General features: G+C 49.9%; 1 protein-coding gene across 1 annotated transcript in view; it reads right to left on the bottom strand.

The window, feature by feature from the left end:
* Dnmt3a (DNA (cytosine-5-)-methyltransferase 3 alpha) overlaps positions 1 to 24381 on the bottom strand; it is a 113652-nt gene that overhangs the window by 21754 nt on the left and 67517 nt on the right. The window contains exons 5-6 of the mRNA XM_013013670.1: positions 22264 to 22307; positions 21667 to 21813 (exon numbers count right to left, since the gene is read on the bottom strand). Of these exons, the coding sequence (XP_012869124.1) occupies positions 21667 to 21813; positions 22264 to 22307 (191 nt within the window). The remainder of the gene's footprint in view (positions 1 to 21666; positions 21814 to 22263; positions 22308 to 24381) is intronic.

Below are 24381 nucleotides of genomic sequence, written 5' to 3'. Positions count from 1 at the left end.
TGAGACTCCTATCTCCAATAAACCACCAGAAAACCGGAAGTGGCACTGTAGCTCAAGTGGTAGAGCGCTTGCCTTGAGCTGAAGAGCTGAGGGACAGCGCGCAGGCCCAGAGTTCAAGCCCCACGACCGACAAAAAATAAATAAAAAATAAGGCCCTGAGTTCACACTTCCAGCTTGCCCTGGCTTTTGAGAGTCGAAAATGACTTGCTGAACTGTTTGCCTTATTGCTACCAGCCCAGCATCTAGGCTCAGGTCTCCACTCAAAAGGAAGTTGATGATTTGGGCTTAGACACTGACAGAATGACTCCCGCCTCTGATACCCCTTTTTCCCTCATAATGTGGCTAAACACCTTAAGACTGTGATAGTTTCTTCAGGCATACAGCCAGAACTTCTCAGAACCATTCCCTTTCTCTTGGCCTCTTTCCACAGCTTTCAAACTTCCTAATCTTCATCCTCTAAAATTCAAGTCAAGTCCCAGCTCTTCCACACACACAATTTCCCAGCTTAAAAGGAAGCTTAGACCCAGAGGTATATCCTGAGGAACTTAAGGCATCTTCCATCTCCCTTGGCCATATTCCCTTTTGTAGACTGTGAGTCATATAAACAGTTGTGTTTTTAAGGTCCTTGGACAGAATCAGACCCCGAAGATCTAGGATCAGTAAGGGGTAGGAGGTTGGGAACAAAAAACCTGGACAGTCCTCAGGGATCCTCAGGCCACAGATACTTTTGACCTTCTACAGAAACCCTCCCAGGGTAATTCTTGGGATTAGTCTTTTGATTGATACAAAGATAGTCAACCAAAAAATGGTAGCAATCTGTAAAACAAGCCCTGTTCTTGGAACTGCTATTAAAGAATTGCTATCAGTTGCTATCAAAGTATCAAAATTGCTATCAAAGGTTGCAAGAAGCAATTCGTGGATGAAAAGAAGATAAGGTGGATGTCAAGAGCTTAAAAGAGATGTTGGAAAAGAAGGCTCCGGCACAGTCTGACAGATAGAGAGGCACCCTCAAAGACAGTGCATTTCCTGACCAGCAGGCAAACAGCAGTGACTCAACAGGCCACCCTAACTGATGAATACAGGATCAGGGCCAAGGGTCAGGTGTCCTTAAGAGGTGTTTTCATCAAGCAAACATCTATGTTAATTACATTTTCTAGGGACACATTTTCTAGTAAGTTGCCAGTAAAACAGCAGGACCAGTATTATCTGTGTGGCCAGGACACATCTTCTTAGAAATCAGCAAATTTATCAGGCTAGTGTATGTCACTCTCCTGAGTCTTTGTTTTCGTTTTTGCTTGTTTGTTTCTAGTTTTTGTTTTTTTGCCAGTCCTGGGGCTTGAACTCAGGTCCTGGGCACTGTCCCTGAGCTTCTTTTTGCTCAAGCCTGGCACTCTGACACTTGAGCCACAGTGCCACTTCTGGCTTCTTTTTCTGTGTATATGGTACTGAGGAATTGAACCCAGGGCTTCCTGCATGCTAGGCAAGCATTCTACCAGTAAGCCACATTCCCAGCCCCTCTCCTGTATATTTGAAGAACATGATATTAAGTGATTTTCTAGTAGCCAAGTGCTGGTGGCTCACACCTGTAATCCTAGCTACTCAGGAGGCTGAGATCTGAGGATCACAGTTCAAAGCCAGCCCAGGCAGAGAAGTCCAGGAGACTCTATCTCCAGATAACCACTAGAAAACAGAAAATGGCGCTGTGGCTCAAGTGGTAGAGCACTTGCCTTAAGCTAAAGAGCTCAGGGACAGTGTCCAGAATTCAAGCCCCATGACTGACAAAAAAAAGAAATGAAGACATGATTTCCTAGTTTCAAAGAGCTGAAATGAGACCCCCTGGCCAAGTGGGTATCCTGCTCAAGATCCAGGTGGCACAGCCATTCCTGCTTCCTGGCTTGAAGTGAAAGTTCAGCGTTCCATGGCATGCTTTGTCATAAAAGTGCCACGCTGGCAGAAAGAGAACAGATAATGTTGCTGCCAATAACCATGTGAGTCCCTCACTCAAAATCAGAGAAGCCATACACCTAGAAAGCCATCTGCAAAGCAACTTACCCAGAAGTTAGTGCATCTTTTCTGCCACAGATCTAGCCCCACGACCAGACCAGGAGAGCTTGTTTAGACAGAAGGCTCAGGATGGATATCTGTTCTAAAACTGCCCTCCTCCTGCCTACAGCTCAAAAGCCTCAGTGCCAAGCAGTCAACACCATGCACGACATTCAAGGCCCCCACAAACCTGGAGGCCTCCGTGATAGATCCATAGCCTACGCTCTGCCACCTACTTACCCACTTGCTATTCCTCATACTGTTCCTTCTTCTCACAATGTCTTACCCTTCAACTTCCACTAGCCCAAATCTTACCATCTACTCACTAGTTCTTCTACCCAGAAGGTGTCTCTAGCCCTTGCTGCCAGTAGAGGTAGTTGTCAGTTGCATGGGGCTACTTAAGTTAAATAAAATGAAATAAAAATTAAAAGCCAGTTCCTCAGTTGAACCAGCCACAATCTAAGTGTTCAAAAGCCGCTCTAGTGGATATTGCAGATGGCAGAAGCGTCACTATCATGGAAAGCGCGTTGGCTGGAGTTGTTCTCTCCCCTCATCCTCATCTCATCTCCCCTGTCTTCTCTCCCTCCTCTTTTCCTCTTTGGCACTGTGTAAAGCCTCGCCTAGATCTGTGAGGTTTTTGCCATGTAGAAAGGCAACTCTGCACTCATCTTCTCCACAAGATTAGAAGTCTCTGGAAGGCTGGGACCTTATGCAGCTTCATATGGAAGCAGTGTGGACAAAGCATCTTGCACATAATGGAGGACTAAAACAGTGTTTGTCAAAATGAATGCAGCATGGTCTCAGGAGCCTCATCCAAACTTTCCAGGTTCCGGGCTAGGTGACAGATACTTTCCATAGCAGGAATTCTAATGGTTGCTAAGAGGTTTGGATCTAGGGTTCCCCGAAGTGGCCAAGCATCTTCATTTTCCTATTCCCTTGCAATCCATATGGAGGTTGCAAGCAAATGACCAGACTGGGCTGCTGGCGGGGAAGCTAAAAATAGCTATGGAGCCAGTAGCATGGAGTTAGCAGGACTTGTTGCTAAGGAGACAGCCACATGGGAGAGAGCAACTAAGCAGAGGAAGGTGTCAGACGTGCACCAGGAGAGCAGAGGCCATGCTGGGGGACTCCAAGTTGACAGGGTCCAAGGCTTCCACCTAGAGATGTGCTGCCTTCTGGCAGCTCCTGACTGTTCTAAGTGGGGCAAATATTCCTCTTATCCCTCAGTACCTCATCTCCATGGAAACCACCATGACTGGGGTGAAGTACCAGCTCCTGGAAGGGAGGCCTCTGCCTGGAACTGGTTGTTATGGCAACATCCCCCCTTCCTGTCATTCTCTCTCCTAGCTTCTCCTGAGGGAAGAGGTGGGAGCTAGGACTTGGGTTAACCAACATGACCAGGAAATACTGGCTTCCTGACAAGCCTTAGCTGCCAGGGGTGGTCTGGCTCCTGGAAGCCCAGAAAGGCCAGTTCATCCTCTGCAGAGAACACTGGGTCCTTTTCTTCTCTTAGTCCCTCTCAACTCACCCTGCCAGAAGAACCCCAAACCCACTGGGGCTTAGTCACCTCAAGGTATGTGTTGGTCCTGGGATTTGAACTCAGGGCCCTATCCCTGAGATTTTTTGCTCAAGGCTAGTGCTCTACCACTTGAGCCACTTCTGGCCTTAAAAGTCTTTCCTTGGCCAGGCACCAGTACTCACACCTGTAATCCTAGCTACTCAGGAGGCTGAGATCTGAGGATGACGGTTAAAGCCAGCCTGGGCAGCAAAGTCTGTGAGGCTCTTATCTCCAATAAACCACTAGAAAACCAACAGGAAGTGGTGCTGTGGCTCAAGTGGTAGAACACTCACCTTGAGCTGAAGGGCTGAGGGACAGCGCCCAGGCCTGGAGTTGAAGCCCCACAACTGACAAAAAAAAAAAAAAAAAAGCAACTTTCCTTCCTAGGCAGGCTTCGAACCACAATCCTCAGATCTCAGCATCTGAATTACTGGCTGCTGGAGGGTAGAGGCAGCTGAGAAAAGCCACTTCCTTATACACCACCTGTCCCAATTATACACCACCTGTCCCAATCGTTCTTCACCAGCCAGAAACTGTTCAAACTCGCAAAACAAGTTACATGCTGACCCCGGCCATATAAACCTTGCTACAGCCAGACTCTCTGTGACTTCTCTGATCCTGACCAGGGAGTTCGACAGGGAATATAATCCAATAAACTTTCCTTTCTTCACCTTTACCTCCTCCTGCGTGTTCTTTCCTCGCCTAAATCCTTACACTGAGTAATGAGGATTATAGGCATGACCCACCTGTACCTGGCCTTAAGGATGATTTTTATTTTTATTATTTTTTGGGGGGGAGTCCGGTCATGGGGCCTGAACTCTGGGCCTGGGCACTGTCCCTCAGCTCTTCAGCTCAAGGCTAGCGCTCTACTACTTGAGCCACAGCGCCACTTCCGGTTTTCTGGTGGTTTATTGGAAATAGGAGTCTCACGGTCTCTCCTGCCCGGGCTGGCTTTGAACCGCGATCCTCAGATCTCAGCCTCCTGAGTAGCTAGGATTACAGGCGTGAGCCACCAGCGCCCGGCAAGGATGATTTTTAAAACATGGATCTTTGGGGCCTACTTAAATAGATCAGCGGCCTTAGGTGAGACCCAGGATTCTCTTACAACATCCTTGGGTAATTCTGCTATTAGCCAGCTATATTAGAGAGCCCCAGCTATGTGAATGAAGGAGAGCTCCAGAGGACTGTGCCCACCATGGGAAGGGTCAGGGCCACAGTCCCATACCAAGGAGCAAGTGATATAGAGAGAGGAAGGAGAGTATCTGGAGACTTCACTTCAGTGTAGAAGTCCCTGGGGAGCCACCACACCTCCTGGGTCTTTCTTTCCTAGTCCCCTTTCATGTCAGAACATGCTGTTGTCTGATATCAGATCCTGATTTGAAACTGAAGTACTGGACAAGCTGTCCCTAGTGGCAGAAAGAAGAGAGTAGGGGGCTGGGAAGTCTGGTTCCCAGGGAGGACAGAATGGTGGCGGCCCAGGCAGATGATTCAGGCTGAAAGAGAAATCCATCTTATTCTGAAGAAAAGCAGAAGTTACCATGGCAACCGCGAGGTGCTGGCCTGGTCTGCTGTACATCACCAGCCCAAACCTGGGCCTTGATACGGACAGAACTGCCTTCTGATCCCTGAGCTTGAAGAGGCACAGCATTTAAGCAAATGCTGAAGGCCTGAGGGACCCTACCCCCACTACCCAGATCCATTTTGGTGGAGCCAACCTGTGAGCCTGCCTGAAGCACACTTACTTCCCAGAATCTGAGTGTCTTGACCACCTGCAATGGACAGGCTAGGGGAGGACTGGGGAGAGAGGAGGAGATGATAGAAGAGAGGGGCCTCTGTTTTGTTTCTCAGTCTAATTGCGTACCAAGGACCCACCACACATAAACCACAGCCCTCACTCAAGACAGCATGTAATTAGATGGTAAATTATGTGGTAGGGACGCTTCCTACATGTGCCGAGGGAAATCACAGGCGCCTGGGATCAGTAAAGACAGAACGATTTGAGGGAAGACTCAAATCTTCTGATCTGAGGACTGAGCACAAACTCTAGGCTTTTCAGGCAGAAAGACCAGACCTGGGAGTCACCTACAACAGCCTGAACTTCCTGGTGATGCATGAAGGGAAGAAATGAGCAGTGGCGCAGCCATTATGTCATCTGCTAGGGAGGGCAGCAGCATGTCCCCACTCAAGAGGGGGAGCCTTGGGGGCCTACTGGAAAGCCAGTCTCCCCACAGGCCTCACCCCTCTCTTAGCAGCCCTTAGCCCTCCCTGGCTTCTGCATCCTCTCTGAGTCACCCCTCCTGCCTCCCTATAGGAAACTAACCTTCCTTCCCTACAGCTTTGGGCAGCAATACCAGTACCTCACGGTGCCAACCACTGCTCTACCTGTGGGGGGAGGGGGAAGGCTAGGCAGGGGGCAGATAAGACACTGTAGGGGGCGGTGAGGGGGGCTGACTGGGCCAGATGTTTCAGAGATGACAAGACCTTTCTAGATCTCCTTTACTAATGGGATGACAGGGATCTACTAAATGTTATAGTTAAGATCAGGGGAGGGCCGGGCGCCGGTGGCTCATGCCTGTAATTCTAACTACTGAGGAGGCTGAGATCTGAGAATCACGGTTCAAAGCCAGCTCGAGCAGAAAAGTCCGTGAGAGTCTTATCTCCAATCAACTACTCAAAAACCAGAAGTGGCGCTGTGGCTCAGGCAGTAGAGCGCTAACCTTGAGCTGAAGAGCTGAGGGACAGCGCCCAGGCCCAGAGTTCAAGCCCCACGACTGACAAAAAAAAAAAAGATCAGGGGAGGTCAGGATTGGGAGGGGGAAGAGGGGGAACTAGCAGTAATCCTCAAGAGGATAAGATTTGAGGACTGTGGTTCAAAGCCATTTTGGGCAGAAAAGTCTATGAAACTCTCATCTCTGGATAACCAGTAAAAAGCCGGAAGTGAGCTGTGGTTCAAGTGGTAGAGTGCTAGCCTTGAGCAAAAGACATTTAGGGATAGCACCCAGGCCTTGATTTCAAGACCTAGGTCCAGCCAAAAAGTAGCAGGGGAGGGGCAGGGAGAAATGGATGAAAAGGAACCCAGTTCATCTTAATCCCCTCTTCCCACCCCAACTCCACCCCAGTTCTCCAGGCTGCAGGAGTCAAAAGGGGCGGGGTGGGGAGGGGTGGGATGGGGGCGGGGAGGCCAAAGGGACCACCATTCAGATTCAGGCATGCAGACCCTCTCAAGTTTCAGGTTGTGAAGAGGAGTGGGAGGGGCTCTGCAGAGGGGAACTGCCTAAGCTGAAAACAGCAGGATTGTCAGCCATCTCCATCCAAAAGGGAAAATTTAAATTCCTGCCCGAGTCCTTTCCGGTCTTCCCACCCCCCAGGCTCTGAAACTGAGAGCTACAACCTGGCTAGTACCTTAGATTCATTCAGCTTGAGACCTTTAACCAAGCTGTGTACTTTCACTGAATTCCCCAAGTGATTAATTCAGCCCAAGTCCTGATGTTTACACAAAACTGTTTGGAAGAATGTCTTCCCTGTTAGGTTTGCTTCTAATCAGATGAAGCTTGATGGTTCTCAAACTTTAGCAAACCCAGAACTATAGCAGGTCTAGCCAGGGCCCCAGGGCCAGCTTCAGTGCTATCCCTGAGCTTCTTTTGCTCAAGGCTAGCACTCTACCACCTGAGCCACTGCTTCACTTCCAGCTTTGTTTGGTTCAGATAGTTGAGGGTAAAGTTTAGACCCACTTTTTTTTTGGGGGGGGTTAGTCTTGGGGCTTGAACTCTGGGCCTGGGCACTGTCCCTGAGCTCTTCAGCTCAACACACTTCCAGTTTTTTGGTGATTTACTGGATAAAAGAGTTTCACGGATTTTCCTGCCTGGGCTGGCTTTGAACTGTGATCCTCAGATTTCAGCCTTCTGAGTAGCTAGGATTACAGGCCTGAGCCACCGGCGCCCAGCTCAGACCCACTTTTTAAGACACACTGATTTTCTTTTTTTTCTTTTCAAGTTAGTCTCTCACTGTTTCCCAAGATGGTCTCATCTCCTGGGCTCAAGTGATCCTCCTGCTTCAGCTTCATACCTTAATACCCTGCTCAACACTGAATTCTCACTGTGAAGTAAGGAGGCCGGCGCCATATTGGCCACATGGTGGATGGTAGGGTCTGGCATCTTGTCTTCATGCTGGGGGAAGGAAATAACAAAAACAACACCAACAAGCCAATTCAGCTCCAATGGAGAGCTGAATTGGGACTCCATGATGACTGGAGATGAGCTAGGTGTCAGGACACAGGACAGGATCATAGTGACACACGTGGCATGGAATCCTCATGGCTAGGCTGGTCCGGGTTTAAATAGGTCGGCACAGGGGGCAGATCCTAAGGAAATTCCCAGTGCCAGGCACTGGACTGACAGACTCAGTAACCTATCAGCCAAGTGCCTGCCCCTGCCTCCAGGGGTCCAGGCACGCCCAGTACCTGGGAGCAGGTGATGGGGGTGGGGGTTCCTTCCCCCATCATGTAGACAAGATGCCAGACCCTACCATCCACCATGTGGCCAATATGGCACCGGCCAGACCTGGCCTCCTTACTTCAATAGCATCTTCAACTCAGTTTTACTTTCTGATTTTGCCCCTTCAAAACTGCAAACAGTATCTGGATTGAAACATACAGAAGACTGAGTTGTCATTCTTATTTTTGTGCAAATTAGCTGAGCTGAAAGTGAAAGTAAACATATTTGTTACTGCCCACCATACACTGACACAGAGGAAGAGAAGAAGAGCTATCTGGCATCTTCAAATGCTAGTGGCAACACAAGCACATGTATACAGTTGGTGTTGGCAGGGCCGAAAGGATGAGGGCTTGACATGCATATGAGAAGTAGGCCTAGGAGTGCTCTAGCTGGTCCAGACAGGCCTAAAGGATGACCAGGTCCCAGAAGCCCATGAGTCTGTCTTTCCTGGTCCTGTCCTACTTCCTGTGCCCTTCTGTCCACATGGGGAGTCTGAGCTGATGCCTACTTTGAGCTGCCTTTGATGCTCTCTCCCTGTGGACACCCATGGTCCAGACTGGAATAAAAGCAGTAGATCTAAAACCTAACTGAAGCCCTGGTTTGCTGAGAGAAAATCTTTATGGCTTTGGGGAAGGCAGATGTTTAGAGACAAGCCTCAGTAACCAAAGGAAAGCAAGGGGAAAGATGGTTGAACAGGATTTTCCTAAAATGAAAAGCACTGCTCATCAAGTTCACCTCCAGCTTCCGGCCCTGAACCTGCTCTTCCTCCAATGTTTCTTATCTAAGCCTGCAAATGCGGGGCAGGTTTCTCCTCCCCATTCCCCAACCTGGACAAGTTCTAGCAGTTTTCTCATGTCTGCATCTGCTCTCTGAACGCCCGAACAGTGTGGCCAGAATGAGCTTCCTGATGTTACCTGGTGGTCTCACAACCCTGCTCCCGGATGCACCTCAAGCCTTAATTTCTCATAGGGCAGGAAAGCCCCAATGACCACCTTCCTTCAGCTTTTCTCTCTTCCTACACATCTCTCCCAATCTTTGCACCTTATTACTGGATCTCTTGTTCTTGACAACCCAGCAGCTTCAAGTCTCCTCTGTGCCATAAGTGATTCTTTTTCCCATCTGCATCCCTCCTCATTACACGTAGTGTTATTCTAAAAGCAGGCCAAGTCTGGAAAGCTTTGGGAAGGCTTCTTGGTTCTCTCTTTTCTTTTCTTTTTTTGGCGGTGATGGGGCTTGAACTCCGAGCCTGGGCTCTGTCCTTGAACTTCTTTTGCTCAAGGCTAGTGCTCTACCACTTCAGTCCCAGTGCCACTTCCAGCTTTTTCAGAGTAGTTTATTAGAGATAAGAGTCTCAGGGATTTTCCAGCCTGAGCTGGCTTCAAACCACAATCCTCATATCTCAGCCTTGAGATTAGCTAGGATTGTAGGTGTCAGCCACCAGCACGGGGCCTTCCTATTCCTCTTGCATTGTGTTCTGCTCTTGGGACCAGGAACAAGTATATACTGCCTGACACCATGACTTGTAGAAAGCATTGTTGCCTCCTCCCACAAGGCAATGCGGGCCTGTGGGACAGCGATGGTGTCCACCAGGACAGTAGAGGGTGTGTTTAAGTAAATATTCAGTAAGGGCCAAGAGCTGCCTCATCTAGAGTACTGGTTCCTTCATAGTGTCAGAGTGACTCCTAGACTCCTGTTCCTCTGTGCCTGGACAGCACTGAGGGCCCTTTGGCCAGTGATCTGGATTAAAGAAGAGGGAATACTGAGCACTCCACCTTCTGTGGTCAGCCCCAGAGAAAACAGCTACAGGAATACAGCTAGATGGGGGCTGGGAAGGTGGCTCAGTGGTAAAGCACTTGCCTTACATGCTTGAGGCCCTGGGTTCGATTCCTCCGCACCCATAAGCAAAAAAAAAAAAAAAGCCAAAAGTGGCGCTGTGGCTCAAGTGGTAGAATGCTAGCCTTGAGCTGAAGAGCTGAGGGGCAGCGCCCAGGCTCAGAGTTTCAGGCCCCAGGACCGGACCCAAAAAAAAAAGGAATACAGCTAGAAGTTGACCTCATATTCATAGAATCTACTTGGAGCAACTCTAGACTCCAAACCTGAGGAAATTTCTTTGACCACCTGCCTTCCTATCCCTTCCACACCCTTCTTCTAGGGTCTCCAGAAAGGGGACTGCTGTTCCAGAACTGGGTGTTCCAGTCAGGATCGCCTAGTGTCTCTCCCTAGGTATAGCATGCCCTGGCGGGGGGAGGGGGGGGGCGGGGAGAAGGGGCCTTCCCTCAGCCAGTCTGCCAGCTTCCAAAAAAAACCCTAAGCATGGAGCAGCAGTTTTTATTCAAATCGCTGCACGCCCACAGGGAAGGGTGGAGCTCTGCCTTTTAGTCCATTTCCTTAGTGGCTAAGCACCTAGTATCTGCTAAATATAAGTTCCACAAGTTTGGAATAACAAATGATTATGTGAGTCTTGTGCAGAAAACTACTAGTGAGGGGCAGATCTCAGCTGACCAAGGCCATGGATGTGCCAGCCATAGGGATTTTTGTTTGTTTGTTTTGTTTTTGTCAGCTGTGGGGCTTGAACTCTGGGCCTGGGCACTGTCCCTCAGCTCTTCAGCTCTAGGCTAGTGCCCTACCACTTGAGCCACAGTGCTGCTTCTGGCTTTTTCTGCTTATGTGGTGCTGAGGAATCAAAACCAGGGCCTCCTGCATGCAAGGCAAGCGCTCTACCACTGAGCCACCTTCCCAGCCCCAGGATGGATACTTCTTGAACCAAGGAACATCATGGAAGACTTTGTCAGGATTGGGAGAGGCACAGAATAAGGGCACACTTTTCAATATCACCTTTCTCCTGATAGCCTCAAGTTCTTCCTTCTTTGAATTGAACCAGGTCCTTGCACCCCCAGCCCTTGATCTACCTTTCTTTTTTGGGGGGGGGGAGTCCGGTCATGGGGCCTGAACTCTGGGCCTGGGTGCTGTCCCTCAGCTCTTCAGCTTAAGCTAGCACTCTACCACTTGAACCACAGCGCCACTTCTGGCTTTTTCTGCTTATGTGGTGCTGAGGAATTGAACTCAGGATCTCATGCATGCAAGGCAAGCACTCTTACCACTGAGCCACCTTCCCAGCCCCTCATTAGTTCTTTGTGTGTGTGTATCTGTGTGTGTGTCTGTGTGTCTGTACGCGCACACATACATGCACCAATCTTAGGGCTTGATTGAACTCAGAGCCTGGGCATTGTCCGAGATCTTTTTTGCTTAAGCTTAGCATTCTACTACTAGAGCCACAGCTCTACTTTTGGGGTTTTAGTGTTTAACTGAAGATAGGTAAGAGTTTCCTAGATGTTCTTGCCTGGGCTGGCTTTGAACTGCAGTCCTTAGATCTCAGTTTCTTGAGTAGCTAGGATTACAGGAATGAGCTACCAGTGCCCGGTGAATTCTTTTGGAAAAAAAAAAAAAAAAGGAGTTTGAACTCAGGGCCTGGTGCTCTAGTTCAGCTTTTTCTTTACTTCCCTGCAGCTGTAAGCATTATGCCAACCTTTGGCTCTCAGCTCTACCCAGACCTGCTGGCCCCTCCCTCTCTCCAGACCAACCTGAACTCCCATCTACCTCACTTCCTAACCCCAGACCCTGCTGCTACCTAGATAGCGGAGGCTGCCATGTGCTCTCTCTCTGGGGGAAATATGGCTCTTCTAATAAACCTTGAAATAATCTTTTTCCTGTGCCTGCCTGCCTCCGAGTGGTCCCCTGGCATGGATGTGACGGATCCTTTCACACATACCCCTCACCCCCCCGCCCTGCCCCATCCCAGTTGTGGGGCTTGAATTCTGGGTCTGGGCGCTGTCCCTCAGCTCTTCAGCTCAAGGCTAGTGCTCTACCACTTGAGCCACAATACCACTTCTGGTTTTCTGGTGGCTTATTGGAGATGAGTCTCAAGGACTTTCCTGTCCGGGCTGGCTTTGAACTATGATCCTCAGATCTCAGCCTCCTGAGTAGCTAGGATTACAGGCATGAGCAAACCGGCGCCTGGCTTTTTTTTTTTTTTCAATCAGGCATGGGGCTTGAAATCAGGGCTTGAGTGCGGTCCCAGAGCTTTTCTGCTCAAGGCTAGGACTCTACCACTTTGAGCCAAGCTCCAGTTTCAGTTTCCTGGTGGTTACTTGGAGATAAGAGCCCTCATGGTTGAGGGTTGGGAAGGTGGTTCAGTGATAGAGCGCTTGCCTTGCATGCCTGAGGCCCTGGGTTCGATTCCTCAGCACCACATAAGCAAAGAGAAAAAAAGCCAGAAGTGGTGCTGTGGCTCAAGTGGTAGAGCGCTAGCCTTGAGCTGAAGAGCTGAGGGACAGCGCCCAGGCCCAGAGTTTAGGCCCCACGGCCGGACCAAAAAAAAAAAAAAAAGAGTTTCATGGATGACTTCCCTGCCCAGGCTGGCTTCAAACCACAATCCTCCATCTCCTGAGTAGCTAGAATTACAGGTGTGAGCCACCAGCATCTGGCTTCATTCAGCTTTTATTTGTTTACCACTGTTGCTGTACCACTTGAGCTCCTAGGATAAGTATATGTGTAAGAGCTGAGGATTGTCTCACATTTTAAACTTAGGATTTATGTAGTAATACTGGGAATACTGGGGACAAAGCAAGCTACAGATCATGACTCTGGTCCCCTCTTTGAAAGATTTTAGAACCCCTGCAGTCATCTAGCCTATTTCTGTCACATTACAAACCAGGAAACTGAAGTGTTGACAGAAGAAAGAGCTCCTCAAATTGATTAATCAGGCAGAAGCTGAGACCGGAAGCCAGGCCTCCTGAATCTCATTCTAACATTCTCTTAATCCAGTTTCACAGCGTGAGACGTACAGTCTCAAGAAAACAGCAAGTAAAGGGACAAGACAGTGGTGCTGGGAGAACAGGTCATGAGGCTGAAGAGCCCCAGGAAGGTGAGCAAGAGGGTCAGCCTGGACAACGGCAGCCCAGGAGCCTGGGAAGGATGCTTGGCTGGAGTGTTGTTCTTCTAAACCCACTGAGAGAACACAGGAGAACCAGCTTGGAGGCACCTTGCAGAAATTCAGGTGTGGCAAATGAGTTCTGATCTATTCAGCTCCTTTTTTTTTGTTGATCGTGGGACCTGAACTCTGGGCCTGGGCGCTGTCCCTCAGCTCCTCAGCTCAAGGCTAGGGTTTTCCCCTTTGGGCCCAGCACCACTTCCTTTTTTTTTCTGCTTATGTGGTGCTGAGGAATCGAACCCAGGGCCTCAGGCATGCAAGGCAAGCGCTCTACCACTGAGCCACCTTCCCAGCCCCACTCAGCTCCTTCTTTAGTCTTATTCTTTAATTATCCCAGTGCATCACTTGGCTGCACAACAGAGCAGTTTGATAGTTTATTTTTGCTTTCTTTTGCCAGTCCTAGGGCTAGAACTCAGGGTCTGGGAACTGTCCCTGAGCCACAGCTCCACTTCCAGCTTTTTGTTTATGTGGCACTGAGGAATTGAACCTAGGGCTTCGTGCATACTAGGCAAGTACTCTACCACTAGGCCACATTCCCAGCCCCAAACAGAGCAGTTTGAGAACCAGGTTTGACCCAATAGATCCTCACTTTCCTACAGTGTTTCCTGTGTGTGTGTGTGTGTGTGTGTGTGTGCGCGCACGCATGCGCACACGCGCGTGCACATACAGGTCTTAGAGCTTGAACTCAATGACTGGGCACTACCCTTGAGCTTGTTTTGCTCAAGGCTAGTGTTCTACCACTAGAGCCACGGTGCCATTTCCAGCTTTTTCTGAGTAGTTAACTGGAGATAAAGAGTCTCAGGGACTTTCCTGCCCTGGATGGCTTTGAACCTTGATCCTCAGATCTCAGACTCCTGAGTAGCTAGGATTATAAGTGGGAGCCACCAGCACCCAACTTCCTACAATGTGTGTGTATGTATTTTTGTCAGTCTTTAGGCTCAAACACAAGGCCTGGGTACTGTCCCTGAGCTGCTTTTGCTCAAGGCTAAGCACTCTACCACTTGAGCCCAGTGACACTTCCTGCTTTTTCTGTTTGTGTGGCACTGAAGAATGGAACCTAGGGCTTCATGTATGCTAGGCAAGCACTCTACCACTAAGCTACATTTTCCCACCCCCTACAATATCTCTTACAGAAGCTGAGTATATAGGTCAGTGGGAGAACTTTGTGTCTAGTATACATGAGGTCTTGGTTCACCCTCTAGGACTAAAACCACGTAAATAATAGTAATGATAAATGCAGAGAACATGTTTTAGGATTGTGGTAAAGTTAATGCTCTCAGCATGGTGCCTGGAAGGTAGGATCTTAGTAAAGTCCAACCCCTCCTCTAGCTCAGGCAGCCACAGCAGGCTGCATTACTACAGAGCCTCCCCCACATACTTTTTTTTTTTTTTTTACTACTAAAAAAGTGATGGGGGCTGCTCTTGTAAGAGGTGCTTAGAAGCTGCATTTGTTTTATGAATTAAACAGCCGAAGAAAAGCTTGGCATTCCCGCCTCCATTTTGCATCTGTCTTTGCAGTAAGCTACAGAGCTTCATCAGGATCTGCCTGCCACCTGACAAGAATAATCTCAAGGAAAACATCTCTGAAACCTAAAACAAAGACCAGTAATGGTCAACTGGGCCCAACTGGGACTGAACTCTGCAGATTTACACTATCCCTACTTCCCAGGGCATTCCCATGGCAGGTAAGAAACCCTTCTCTCTGCCCCTTCACCTTCTCTCTCTCCTTCCCCTTTCTCCCTCCCTCCCACCTTCCCTCCCTTCTTTCTTTCCCCCTTCTCTCTCTCTCTCCTTTTTTTCTCTCTCTTTTTCTGACAGAATTGGGATTTGAACTCAGTCCCTTAGCTCAAGGATAGCACTCTACTCCTTGACACAGCTCCACTTCTAAGTTTTTTGGTGGTTAATTGAAGACAAGAGTCTCACAGACTTTCCTGCCTGGACTGGCTTTGAACCATGATCCTCAGATCTCAGCCTTCTGAACAGCCACTGACATCCTGCCACCAAGTCTCTTTGTTTGTTGCATATTTGTGAGGTACATAGGGGCTAGTGGTCAGACCTGATGTGGAACTTCTGAAGTTTCAGCCTAGGATTTAAACCTCCAGTTTCATTCTGTAACCCCTAAACTAGTAAACTCTCTAGTGTGCCAATAACCATCTACTTACAGGATGCTAGGGAGTCCCTCTGTGACCATCTTCACAGCCTAGTGCCCAGGCCAGCCCTGGAAGTTATTCCTGAGTTCTGGCTATCACTGAACACCTTTAAAACATAGTCAGCCTCCTGGTAAAGTGAACTTTGTTGTGCCAGTTCCAAGTGTTCCTATCTCCTGGGAGGGTGATGTTAGTTTTGAGATACCCTGAAAAGGTTCAGGTATGGCAAACAAGTAAGGAATGGTCTGGTCTAGACTCACCCACTGGCTTCCTAATTTGTTTTTAGTCCTTATTGGTCTACTGTTCCATAGCTCAAGTGATCACACCCTATTTATCTCCTCAAAGTCTCTCCAAACTTGGGAGCGTTGGGAGGTACTGAGCAATGGCTCATTCTGAGGAATATAACACGGCAGGAGGTGACCCTCCACACCTTCCTAGTGCTGCTCTTTCCTCCCCTGGCAGCTTTGTTAAGCTTCCTAAAGCAACAGCAGCACAAATGATTGATAAACATATAAAAAGACACTCAACCTCCCTTATTATCTGGGAAAAGCCTATTAGAACCATAACAAGACACGTTTTCTCCTGCTTTTTTTAGCCAAAATATTGAAGCTGGCAAAGGTAAAAGTCCCCTTGTACTCTGTTTCTGGAACATAAATTGTTGCTGCCCTTTGTAGAAAGCAATTTGCCACATTTTATAAAATATAAAAAGCATATTCCATTGGACTAGCAGTTATCCTTTTTTGTCGGTTGTGGGGCTTGAACTTTGGGCTTGGTGCTGTCCCTGGGCTCTTCAGCTCAAGGCGAGCGCTCTACCACTTAAGCCACAGCACCACTTCAGGTTTTCGAGTGGTTTATTGGAGATAAGAGTCTCACGGACTTTCCTGCCCGGGCTGGCTTTGAACTTTGACCTTCAGATCTCAGCCTCCTGAGTAGCTAGGATTACAGGTGTGAGCCACCTGCGCCCAGCTCCTCCTTCTTAGTATCTTACAAAAACACAGATTTACCAAGAAGCCCAGCTCCTCCTTCTTAGTATCTTACAAAAACACAGATTTACCAAGAAGCATGAGCAAGCATGGGCCATTGTGCCCAGAGATCAAGCAAAATCAATAATATAATGTCCACTCACCAGAAACTGGTTGAATAAAACCATTCCAAATGGTAGAATATAAAATAGTAATTATGTGGCTAAATTGGCTAGATGTATTGTAAATAAAAAAAAAAAAACCATAAAATGAAACTACAGTCCATGTAACAGTTAAAAAAAAAAAAACTGAAGCCAAACTGTGTATTTACATTCAGATGAACAGGAAAACTTGTGATGTATGTACAATCTGATAGTATCAAATACCTCTAAAGTTTTTTCTTTTTCCTTTTTTTGGTCATGGGGCCTGAACTCAGCCTGGGCACTGTCCCTCAGCTCTTCAGCTCAGGGCTAGCACTTTACCACTTGAGCCATTGCACCACTTCAGGCTTTTTCTGCTTATGTGGTGCTGAGGAATCAAACCCAGGGCCTCATGCATGCAAGGCAAGCACTCTACTACTGAGCCACCTTCCCAGCCCCTAACATTTTTTTTTTAATAACATGGATGTATTTGTGAAGTACTTATATGATTAAAAAAAAGTTTTTTTTTAATAATGAAGCTAGCCTGACTCTGGTGTCTCACACCTGTAATCCTAGCTACTCAAGAAGCTGGGATCTGAGGATCATGATTCAAAGCCAGGTCAGGCAGCAAAGTGTGTGAGATTCTTCAGTTAACCACTAGAAAGCCAAAAATGGAACTATGGCTAGCCTTGATTCAGAAAGCTCAGAGACAGCACCCCCCAGGACCAGTACCCCCCCCAAAAAAAAGACAGTCATGCTTCCATATATGCTAGTTCTGCACAGAAGCTTTAAATGTTGTGTGTTGCCTTTAACCCCCACGTCTCTAAGATTAGGATAATTTCTTTTCCTTTTGGTGGTATTGGGGTTTGAATTCAGGCTTCATGCTTGCTGGGAAGTTGTTGTTCTACTGAACTGCACCTCCAGCCCAACGATGATTTCTTCATTCAGTACACCTTTCCTGCCTCTGCCAGCCTCTGCAGTGTCAGCTCTGAGGGCAGGTGTCCCTGGAACCTCCAATTAAGTTGGGTAGAGACAGAAAATGAACTAGCCAGTAGCTGTGTCCCCACAGAGCAGAGGTGAAGACAGCCAAATCTACCTACAGAGGGGGACCTCAGTTCAGGGAGAGGTTAGGTAATGCTAGAGTCTCTACCATGGAGGTGGGACTCACTGAAGTCAGCATCCAAAGTGCCTCCAAAGGGAACAGGGAACAGCGCCCCCTGCTGGTCAGGAATACCAAGGTTTTGCTTCTTGCTGGACAGCCTGGGTGAGGACAGGATTGTACCAAGGGCTGATCGACAAGCGTAGTCAAGGGAAAAGGAAATTAAGCTGGGAGGAAGGGTATTTTGAGTGAAGAAGATCTCTCAGGTAAGAAGTCATGTCCACTAGGAGCAGGGGCAGGAACAGACTGGGATCTAGTGGAAGCTCCCACACCTTCAGGCTTACCTGGACCTCTGCCTTTCCAGTTTTCCTTCCTACTGCTCATTGTCTGTATCCACTGTATCTGCTGTCTGTATCTATCACATAAACTTCCTTTGCTGAATAGGTCAGCTGGTTTGGTTTGTGCCTCAGGACTTTTGTGCATGCTGTAGAAATGCCTTTTTTTTTCACTTCCTTAAATTTCAGTTCATCTTCTTGCTGATTCATGATGAATACCAAGAGAATTAGCCTAAGTTCCTGCTAAAGGTAACAACTCTGTGTGTGTGTGTGTGTGTGTGTGTGTGTGTGTGTGTGTGTGCACGCGTTCTCGCACAGCTCCACTTCTAACTTTTTTGCTGGTTAATTGGAGACAAGAGTCTCACAGACTTTGTTGCACGGGCTAGCTTTGAACCACAGTTCTCAGATCTCAGTGCCTTGAGTAGCTAGGGTTACAGATGTGAGCACTGACACCCAGCAATGACTTGCTACAGGTGCCTAGGCCCTCATGCTCTGTTTCTAGTGGGTCCCCTATCTTATATGGTGCGTAGACATGAAGGCTTCAGGTAGTGGCTCTGTAAAGGTGCCTGAAGGAAGTTTGAAAGGGGGGTGCTGCAGGAAGTGGGCACCTGAAGAGACATCAGGAAGTGCAAGAGAGGCTGTTTCTGAAAAGGCCAAAGGTCAAAGAGCTGAGGGGAGAAGGGGAGAGGATGCACTCTGCAGCCCCATGATGCTGCTTCCTTAGCAACAGTCACTGCTCTTTAGTCTCAGGAGATAACCAACACCTTGAAAGCTACCTGTGTTTCTCTAACATTCTTGTTATCTGCACCTGCCACCCCAACCCCCATCTCCTGGCAGTGCCCAGGAGGGCAGAGTGGTATTTGGAGCCAGGTCTCCTAGGAGTGGGAAGCCGAAATCCTAATTCCATGTCCACCTCACTCCCTCTCTGTCTTGAGCTGGAGATGAGAGGGGAGATGGCTGCAAACCTTGTACTAGAAATCATGGAGGTCTTCACTAACACCATTAAGTACAGCAAAAGAGACGTAATAAATAATTCCACTGGCCTAAAATTGATTTTGTTGGTCTTCACGCTGCAAATCATAGGTACCTACAGTATTTTTAAATTAAATCAGCCAGGTACCGGTGACTCATGCCTGTAACCCTAGCTACTCAGGAGGTTGAGATCTGAGGATCAAAGTTCAAAGCCAGCCCAGGCAGGAAAAGTCTGTGAGACTCTTTTTTTTTTGTCGGTCGTGGGGCTTGAACTCTGGGCCTGGGCGCTGTCCCTCAGCTCTTCAGCTCAAGGCGAGCGCTCTACCACTTGAGCCACATTGGAGATAAGAGTCTGAGGTCTCTCCTGCCTGGGCTGGCTTTGAACCACGATCCTCAGATCTCAGCCTCCTGAGTAGCTAGGATTACAGGCGTGAGCCACCAGCGCCCAGCTGTCTGTGAGACTCTTATCTCCAATTAACCACCATGGGATTGCAGGGGAGGGGGGAGGCTGGGAAGGGATGTGAAGGGTAAACCAAAGGAGGAGGCTGCAATGCTTGGTAAGAAATGTACGCATTATCCTGCCCATGTAATTGTAACCCCTCTGTACAGTATGTTCACAAATAAAATTAAATTAAATTAAAAAAAAACACCAGAAAACCAGAAGTGGTGTTGTGGCTCAAATGGTCGAGCGCTAGCCTTGAGCTGAAGAGCTGAGGGACAGCGCCAAGGCCCAGAGTTCAAGACCCATGACCAAAAAAAAAAGCAACCATTCCCATGTTTCCATTAAGTTTTACTATTTGGGGCAGGGAAGCAGATGCTAAAATCTAGCTGATTATTGATTTTATTTTATTTTATTTTTTGGTGGTAGTGGAGTTTGAACTTAGGGTCATGCACTTATTAGACAGAATCTGTATTAGTCAGGCCACACCCTCAGCCCAAGCAGATTTGTGGAAGAATCTAGAAAAGTTGTTGATAACCATTGACATGTTTTGTTTTAATGTAATACTACTCTTCCTGCTTCTGGGTATGTTAGCGAATATTCACTATTTAAACTTTAGTAGAGAATGATGTTGAGAAGATGCATGTCAGCTTCCTATAAGTGGGAAAAGGCCTCTATTTATTGTGACTGAGGGCAGCCTACACTGTGGCTTCGAGGTCTGAGAGTCACAAACTTCTAGAGCTCTTCCAGGTCTAAGTCAACAGCTGGCACTGCCTGCCTCAAGGCTCAAAGAACAGGGGTAAGACGCAAAGCCCCTCCCTCTGGCTTCTTAAAGGGTTAATGGAGAGAAATAGTCCACTCCACGGGCAGTGCTCAGCACCCAGGCTGGGGGCCTCCCCACTCAGACCTTGAACAAGCTGCCCCTTTCCCAGGCTCTTCCAGAAGAGTAATTTCCGTCTTCCTGGATCCGGAAGGAATGGGGAACAATCAAGACCTCAGAAATGATACTCCTCCCCCCTGGCTTGGAACTTTCTCTAGAGCCAGCTCTCACTTGAGGGGGAGCTAAGGTGAAATGCTGCCGCACTCTCAGATGCTCTCTTCCTACCATTGTGCTTGGAGAAGTGATTCCCCTGTCTGGTCTGGCTTCTTCACCTCCTTCCCTGGCTGGTCCCCCACGCCCCATGAGCTGTTTTCACCAGGCTCCCAGCATATACAAGCAAAGGCGCCAGCTCTCACACGCTTGCCAGTGCCCAGTGCCCAGGCCTGTCTGCAGCCTACCCTCTCTCAGAAAGCTACTAGGACACACTCCCATCTTCCCAGGCCCCCTTACAGGCCCCAGCCTGCACACATTGGCATTTCTTTTTTTTTGGGGGGGGGGTCCGGTCATGGGGCCTGAACTCTGGGCCTGGGCACTATCCCTCAGCTTTTCAGCTGAAGGCTAGCGCTCTACCACTTGAGTCACAGCGCCACTTCCAGCTTTTTTCTTTTTTGCATATATGATGCTGAGGAATCGACCCCACAGCCTCATGCATGCAAGGCAAGCGCTCTACCACTGAGCCACCTTCCCAGCCCACACATTGGCATTTCTACAGACAGGATTCTGGAATTCTCTCTGCTGGGCGAGCTCCTGGGCTTCTGGAGGTTGAAATGCCAAATTCTGCTCTTACCCAACCCATGCCCCTCAAACCATGGATTCCCACCCACCCACACCTTTTCTTCCCTTTGTCCCACCACGGGGGTGGATGGTTCAACCATTATGAGGCCAGGCCCCTGGGGTTCCCTGCCCTTCCCATCCATCAGCAAGTGCTGAAGATTCCACCTCCATGACACAGCCTGAAGCTGAATCCCCTGTTGCCACTCAAATCCACAAGGACTGGGCTCCTCTGCACAGATGCCGCCATGGCTTCCCAGGCAGTTAGCAACCAGCTTTGGGCAGGACCTTGAGACCCTGGATGACCCTCTGCTTGTCTCGCCAGCCTTGCCTGACTCTACTTCCCCTGCACACTGGACATGGATCTGCCAAACAAGTCAGCACCTTGTTCATGCTGTCAGCTCTGTGTAGAACATTCTCCCTGCCCCACTCATCTCGGAGCCGCCACCTTTTTGGTTCCTTTAGATCTTAAGTGAAAGGCCATCTCCTCCTCTACGCCGCTCAACCACCTAGCCTAGAGTTGGCCTCACACTGAACTTTTGGTTCGCCTTGTCTGTTTTCTAGCCCATTTCTCCCATCAGAGTACTGACACTGTGAGAACAGGGGTTGAGTACACTGCCTGGTATACAGTAAGTGTTCCATAAATACTTGTGGAGAAAACAAATGAACCAGCTACTGCTTAGGGATCATCAAGTATGTCCCTGGAAATTATAGGAGTCAAGGGGGAAACCCAGGCTCAGCCAGAGCCTGCCAACAGTTCCAGAGTGTGGCTGGAGCTGACTTTTAGTTTTCCGGTTCTGTAAGGTAAGCTGGGGCCTGGGCCAGAAGGCACCTCACCTCCCTTTTCCAGCGTGCCAGCCACTCGTCCCGCTTGCGCTTGCTGATGTAGTAGGGGTCCCCCGCCTGGAAGGTGAGCCTCGGCATGGGCCGCTGGCGGAGGCTGGACTCCCAGCCCAGGCCACCCCGCAGCCGGCCCCGGGAACCCTAGGCAGAGAGATGGCAGAGACACAGACAGGCATTAAGATGGGCACTGATGCCCTTTCAGGGTTTGTCCCCTCCTGGAGGGGAAAACGAGGGGGCCACTCACCTCTAACAAAATGGGAAAATTTGGCTCCTGGCCAAAAAGGGTTGGCTAGGAAGCCCTGGCAGGCCCTGTCTGGGCCAAATAACTGAGGGATGTGTGGTTGGTAGGAGCATATGGACAAAGCTGTGAGGGAGGGGTGTGTTCTCTGGAGGATGAGCTGGCTGCCTGACTGGGGGACTTCCAGCCTCCACCCCCACTTCCTCTCCTTTTCACAGAGGAATATCAAAGAAGGGGTGGGGACCCCACCCTCCGGCCCCCCTCACACACACACACTCGCCACAGTCCGTCAGAGGTGGCTTTCTTCTAGAATCAGGATCCACAGAGCCCCACAGGGTGAGGAAAACACTTGCCTCCATTTTCATGGTTTCGATGTTGGTCTCCTTCTGTTCTTTGCCTGTGAAGAGGGAAGAACAAGGGGACTTTGGCACAGTTGTAAGTAGCGCAGGGGCGCACTGAAGCCGGGGCCCTGGCATGCACTGGGAACAGGGTCCTCCCAGCATCTGGGTTAAGTGTCATCCACGGTGACATGCCATGTGCCAGGCAGGCACTGTGCTAGCCCCAAAGGACTCAAGTGTGAGGCCTGGAGCAGAAACAGAGAGAGAAAGGGGCGGGGGATGGCAAACTGGGTTCAGGTTCCAATGCTGGGACAAATCTGGGCTGTGGTCTCTGGCCCACTGACTGTCTCAGGTACTCAGAGAAGGTGCTCCCTTCTCTGCCCTCAAAGGGAGCCTTTGCTTCTTCGTGTGGTAAGAAAGGTACCCCAGAACAAGATTCCAGCTAATCAGTGTTTACAAAGTCCTCCTGCAATTCTCACTAGCATGGCCCTATCACTCACTGCCCTCCATTCTGACCTGCTGTCAAGGCCCTAAGCTCAGCCTCTAATCCTGAAAGCTTGTGTTTGGATTTCGGCAGGCTCAGGGTGACCTCCCTAACCTTGCCTGTTTCCTCACAGAAACAAGGTGGATAAATGTTCTAAAATCTCTGGGCTGGGGGAGCACGGAGTGTGTAGGGCAGGGCTGCTCACACACTAAATGCTGGTGCTCTTCTCCTTCCCGGAGATCCTTGACACGCGGCATTTCCTGCTCCCCTGTCCCTAGTGTCTCCCAAGTTCCTGTGCAGATTCGTTTCAGGAAGGGACGGCTGGCTGGGAGCACCAGTTCCCACAACCCCATCCTTCGGAAAGAGCCTTCCTTCTGGGCTTCAGGACTTGTGGTGTGGACAGGCGAGGCTGCCCGTTCTCCATCGCCCCCCTGCAGAGCCTCTGGTCCTCACGCAGCAGAGGCCCTTTGGGGGATCAATACCGCTGCAGTTGGGTGGCTCTGGCGAGCGTTTGGTTGATGGCCTGCCCTTCCTGGGAAGGTGAGGGGTGAACCGAATTCCCCCCTCTGAAGCCAAGTATTGAGCTTGGGCCCAAATCAAGGAGGTTCCTCGGGCTGCCTCGTGGTAGTTTGAAGGGTGGGGAGGGGAGACAAAGAGCCTCAAACGGAAAAAACAGCCCCTGCTTGTCTCCCAGCTCTGGGGCGGAAACCACCGCAGCATTTATGGCTCCGAATCCTCAGCCTGAGGTGGTTGTGGTGGGGGTGTTTCCGTCCCTCTCCGCAGACCTGGCCTGGGTGGCCCTGCAAATGCCCCAGGGCTCCCGGGCCTGGGTGACAGCAGCTAAGGAGGCGGGAAGGCCGAGCCCCTGCGGGCCGCCCCGTGGGCCCGGTGAGGGGGCGTGGCCTGGCGAGGGGGCGTGTCGAGCAGGGTGTCTGTCACGCAGTGCGTGGGTGGGAGAGCCACGCACTCGCCAGCGCCAGCGCGGCGTACGTGACCCGCCTCCTAAGGTGCGCTTTGCCCTGGTCTCAGTCTCTTCCCCTCCCCCTCCTCCTCCTCCTCCCGCCTCTCCCTCCTCTCTCCTACCACAGCCGGCTCCCCACACTTCTCGGGGGTTCCCCCTCCGCCCTTGCTGGCCCGGCCCCTTCCCCCTCGGTCACGGCGCTGGGCCCCGCCAGGCCTGGGCTGCCAGGAGGGGGCGCCTGCCCTGGATCCGGCTGGGCCGGCTCTGCCGCGGGCGTCCGCATCTGGGGGCTGCAGGTGGGACAGCGCCCTCAGCTGCACGCCTCGGCCTCCTGGGACCCTCCGTGGCATGATTCCATTTACGGGTAGTCATTTATTCATTAGAAGGGAAGGAAACCAGCGCTGAAAAGAACTGGCGATTGGGTACTTGTCCAGCCCCTACATTTTTCAAACGAGGAAATTGAGGCTGGGGGAGTGGAATGACTTACAAGTGGAGCTGGGGGCACGTGGCGGGACTCCTGACTCACAAGGCTTCTCCAGCGTTATTCTGTAATGCTGCCCATTCCCCCAGCCAAGCTTCCCCAAACAGAATGACTTTTCCTTATGCAATTTCTAACAGGCTTCTTTCCGCAATTTTCTCCCTGACAGACTGCCATGCCCACTTGAGTGAACACGCATGCGCGCGCGCG

The sequence above is a fragment of the Dipodomys ordii genome, unplaced genomic scaffold, assembly GCF_000151885.1.
Source record: "Dipodomys ordii isolate 6190 unplaced genomic scaffold, Dord_2.0 Scaffold20, whole genome shotgun sequence".
Classification (NCBI taxonomy): domain Eukaryota; kingdom Metazoa; phylum Chordata; class Mammalia; order Rodentia; family Heteromyidae; genus Dipodomys; species Dipodomys ordii.
The sequence above is the reverse complement of the archived record's forward strand: the minus strand, read 5'-3'. Positions and strand labels throughout refer to the sequence as shown.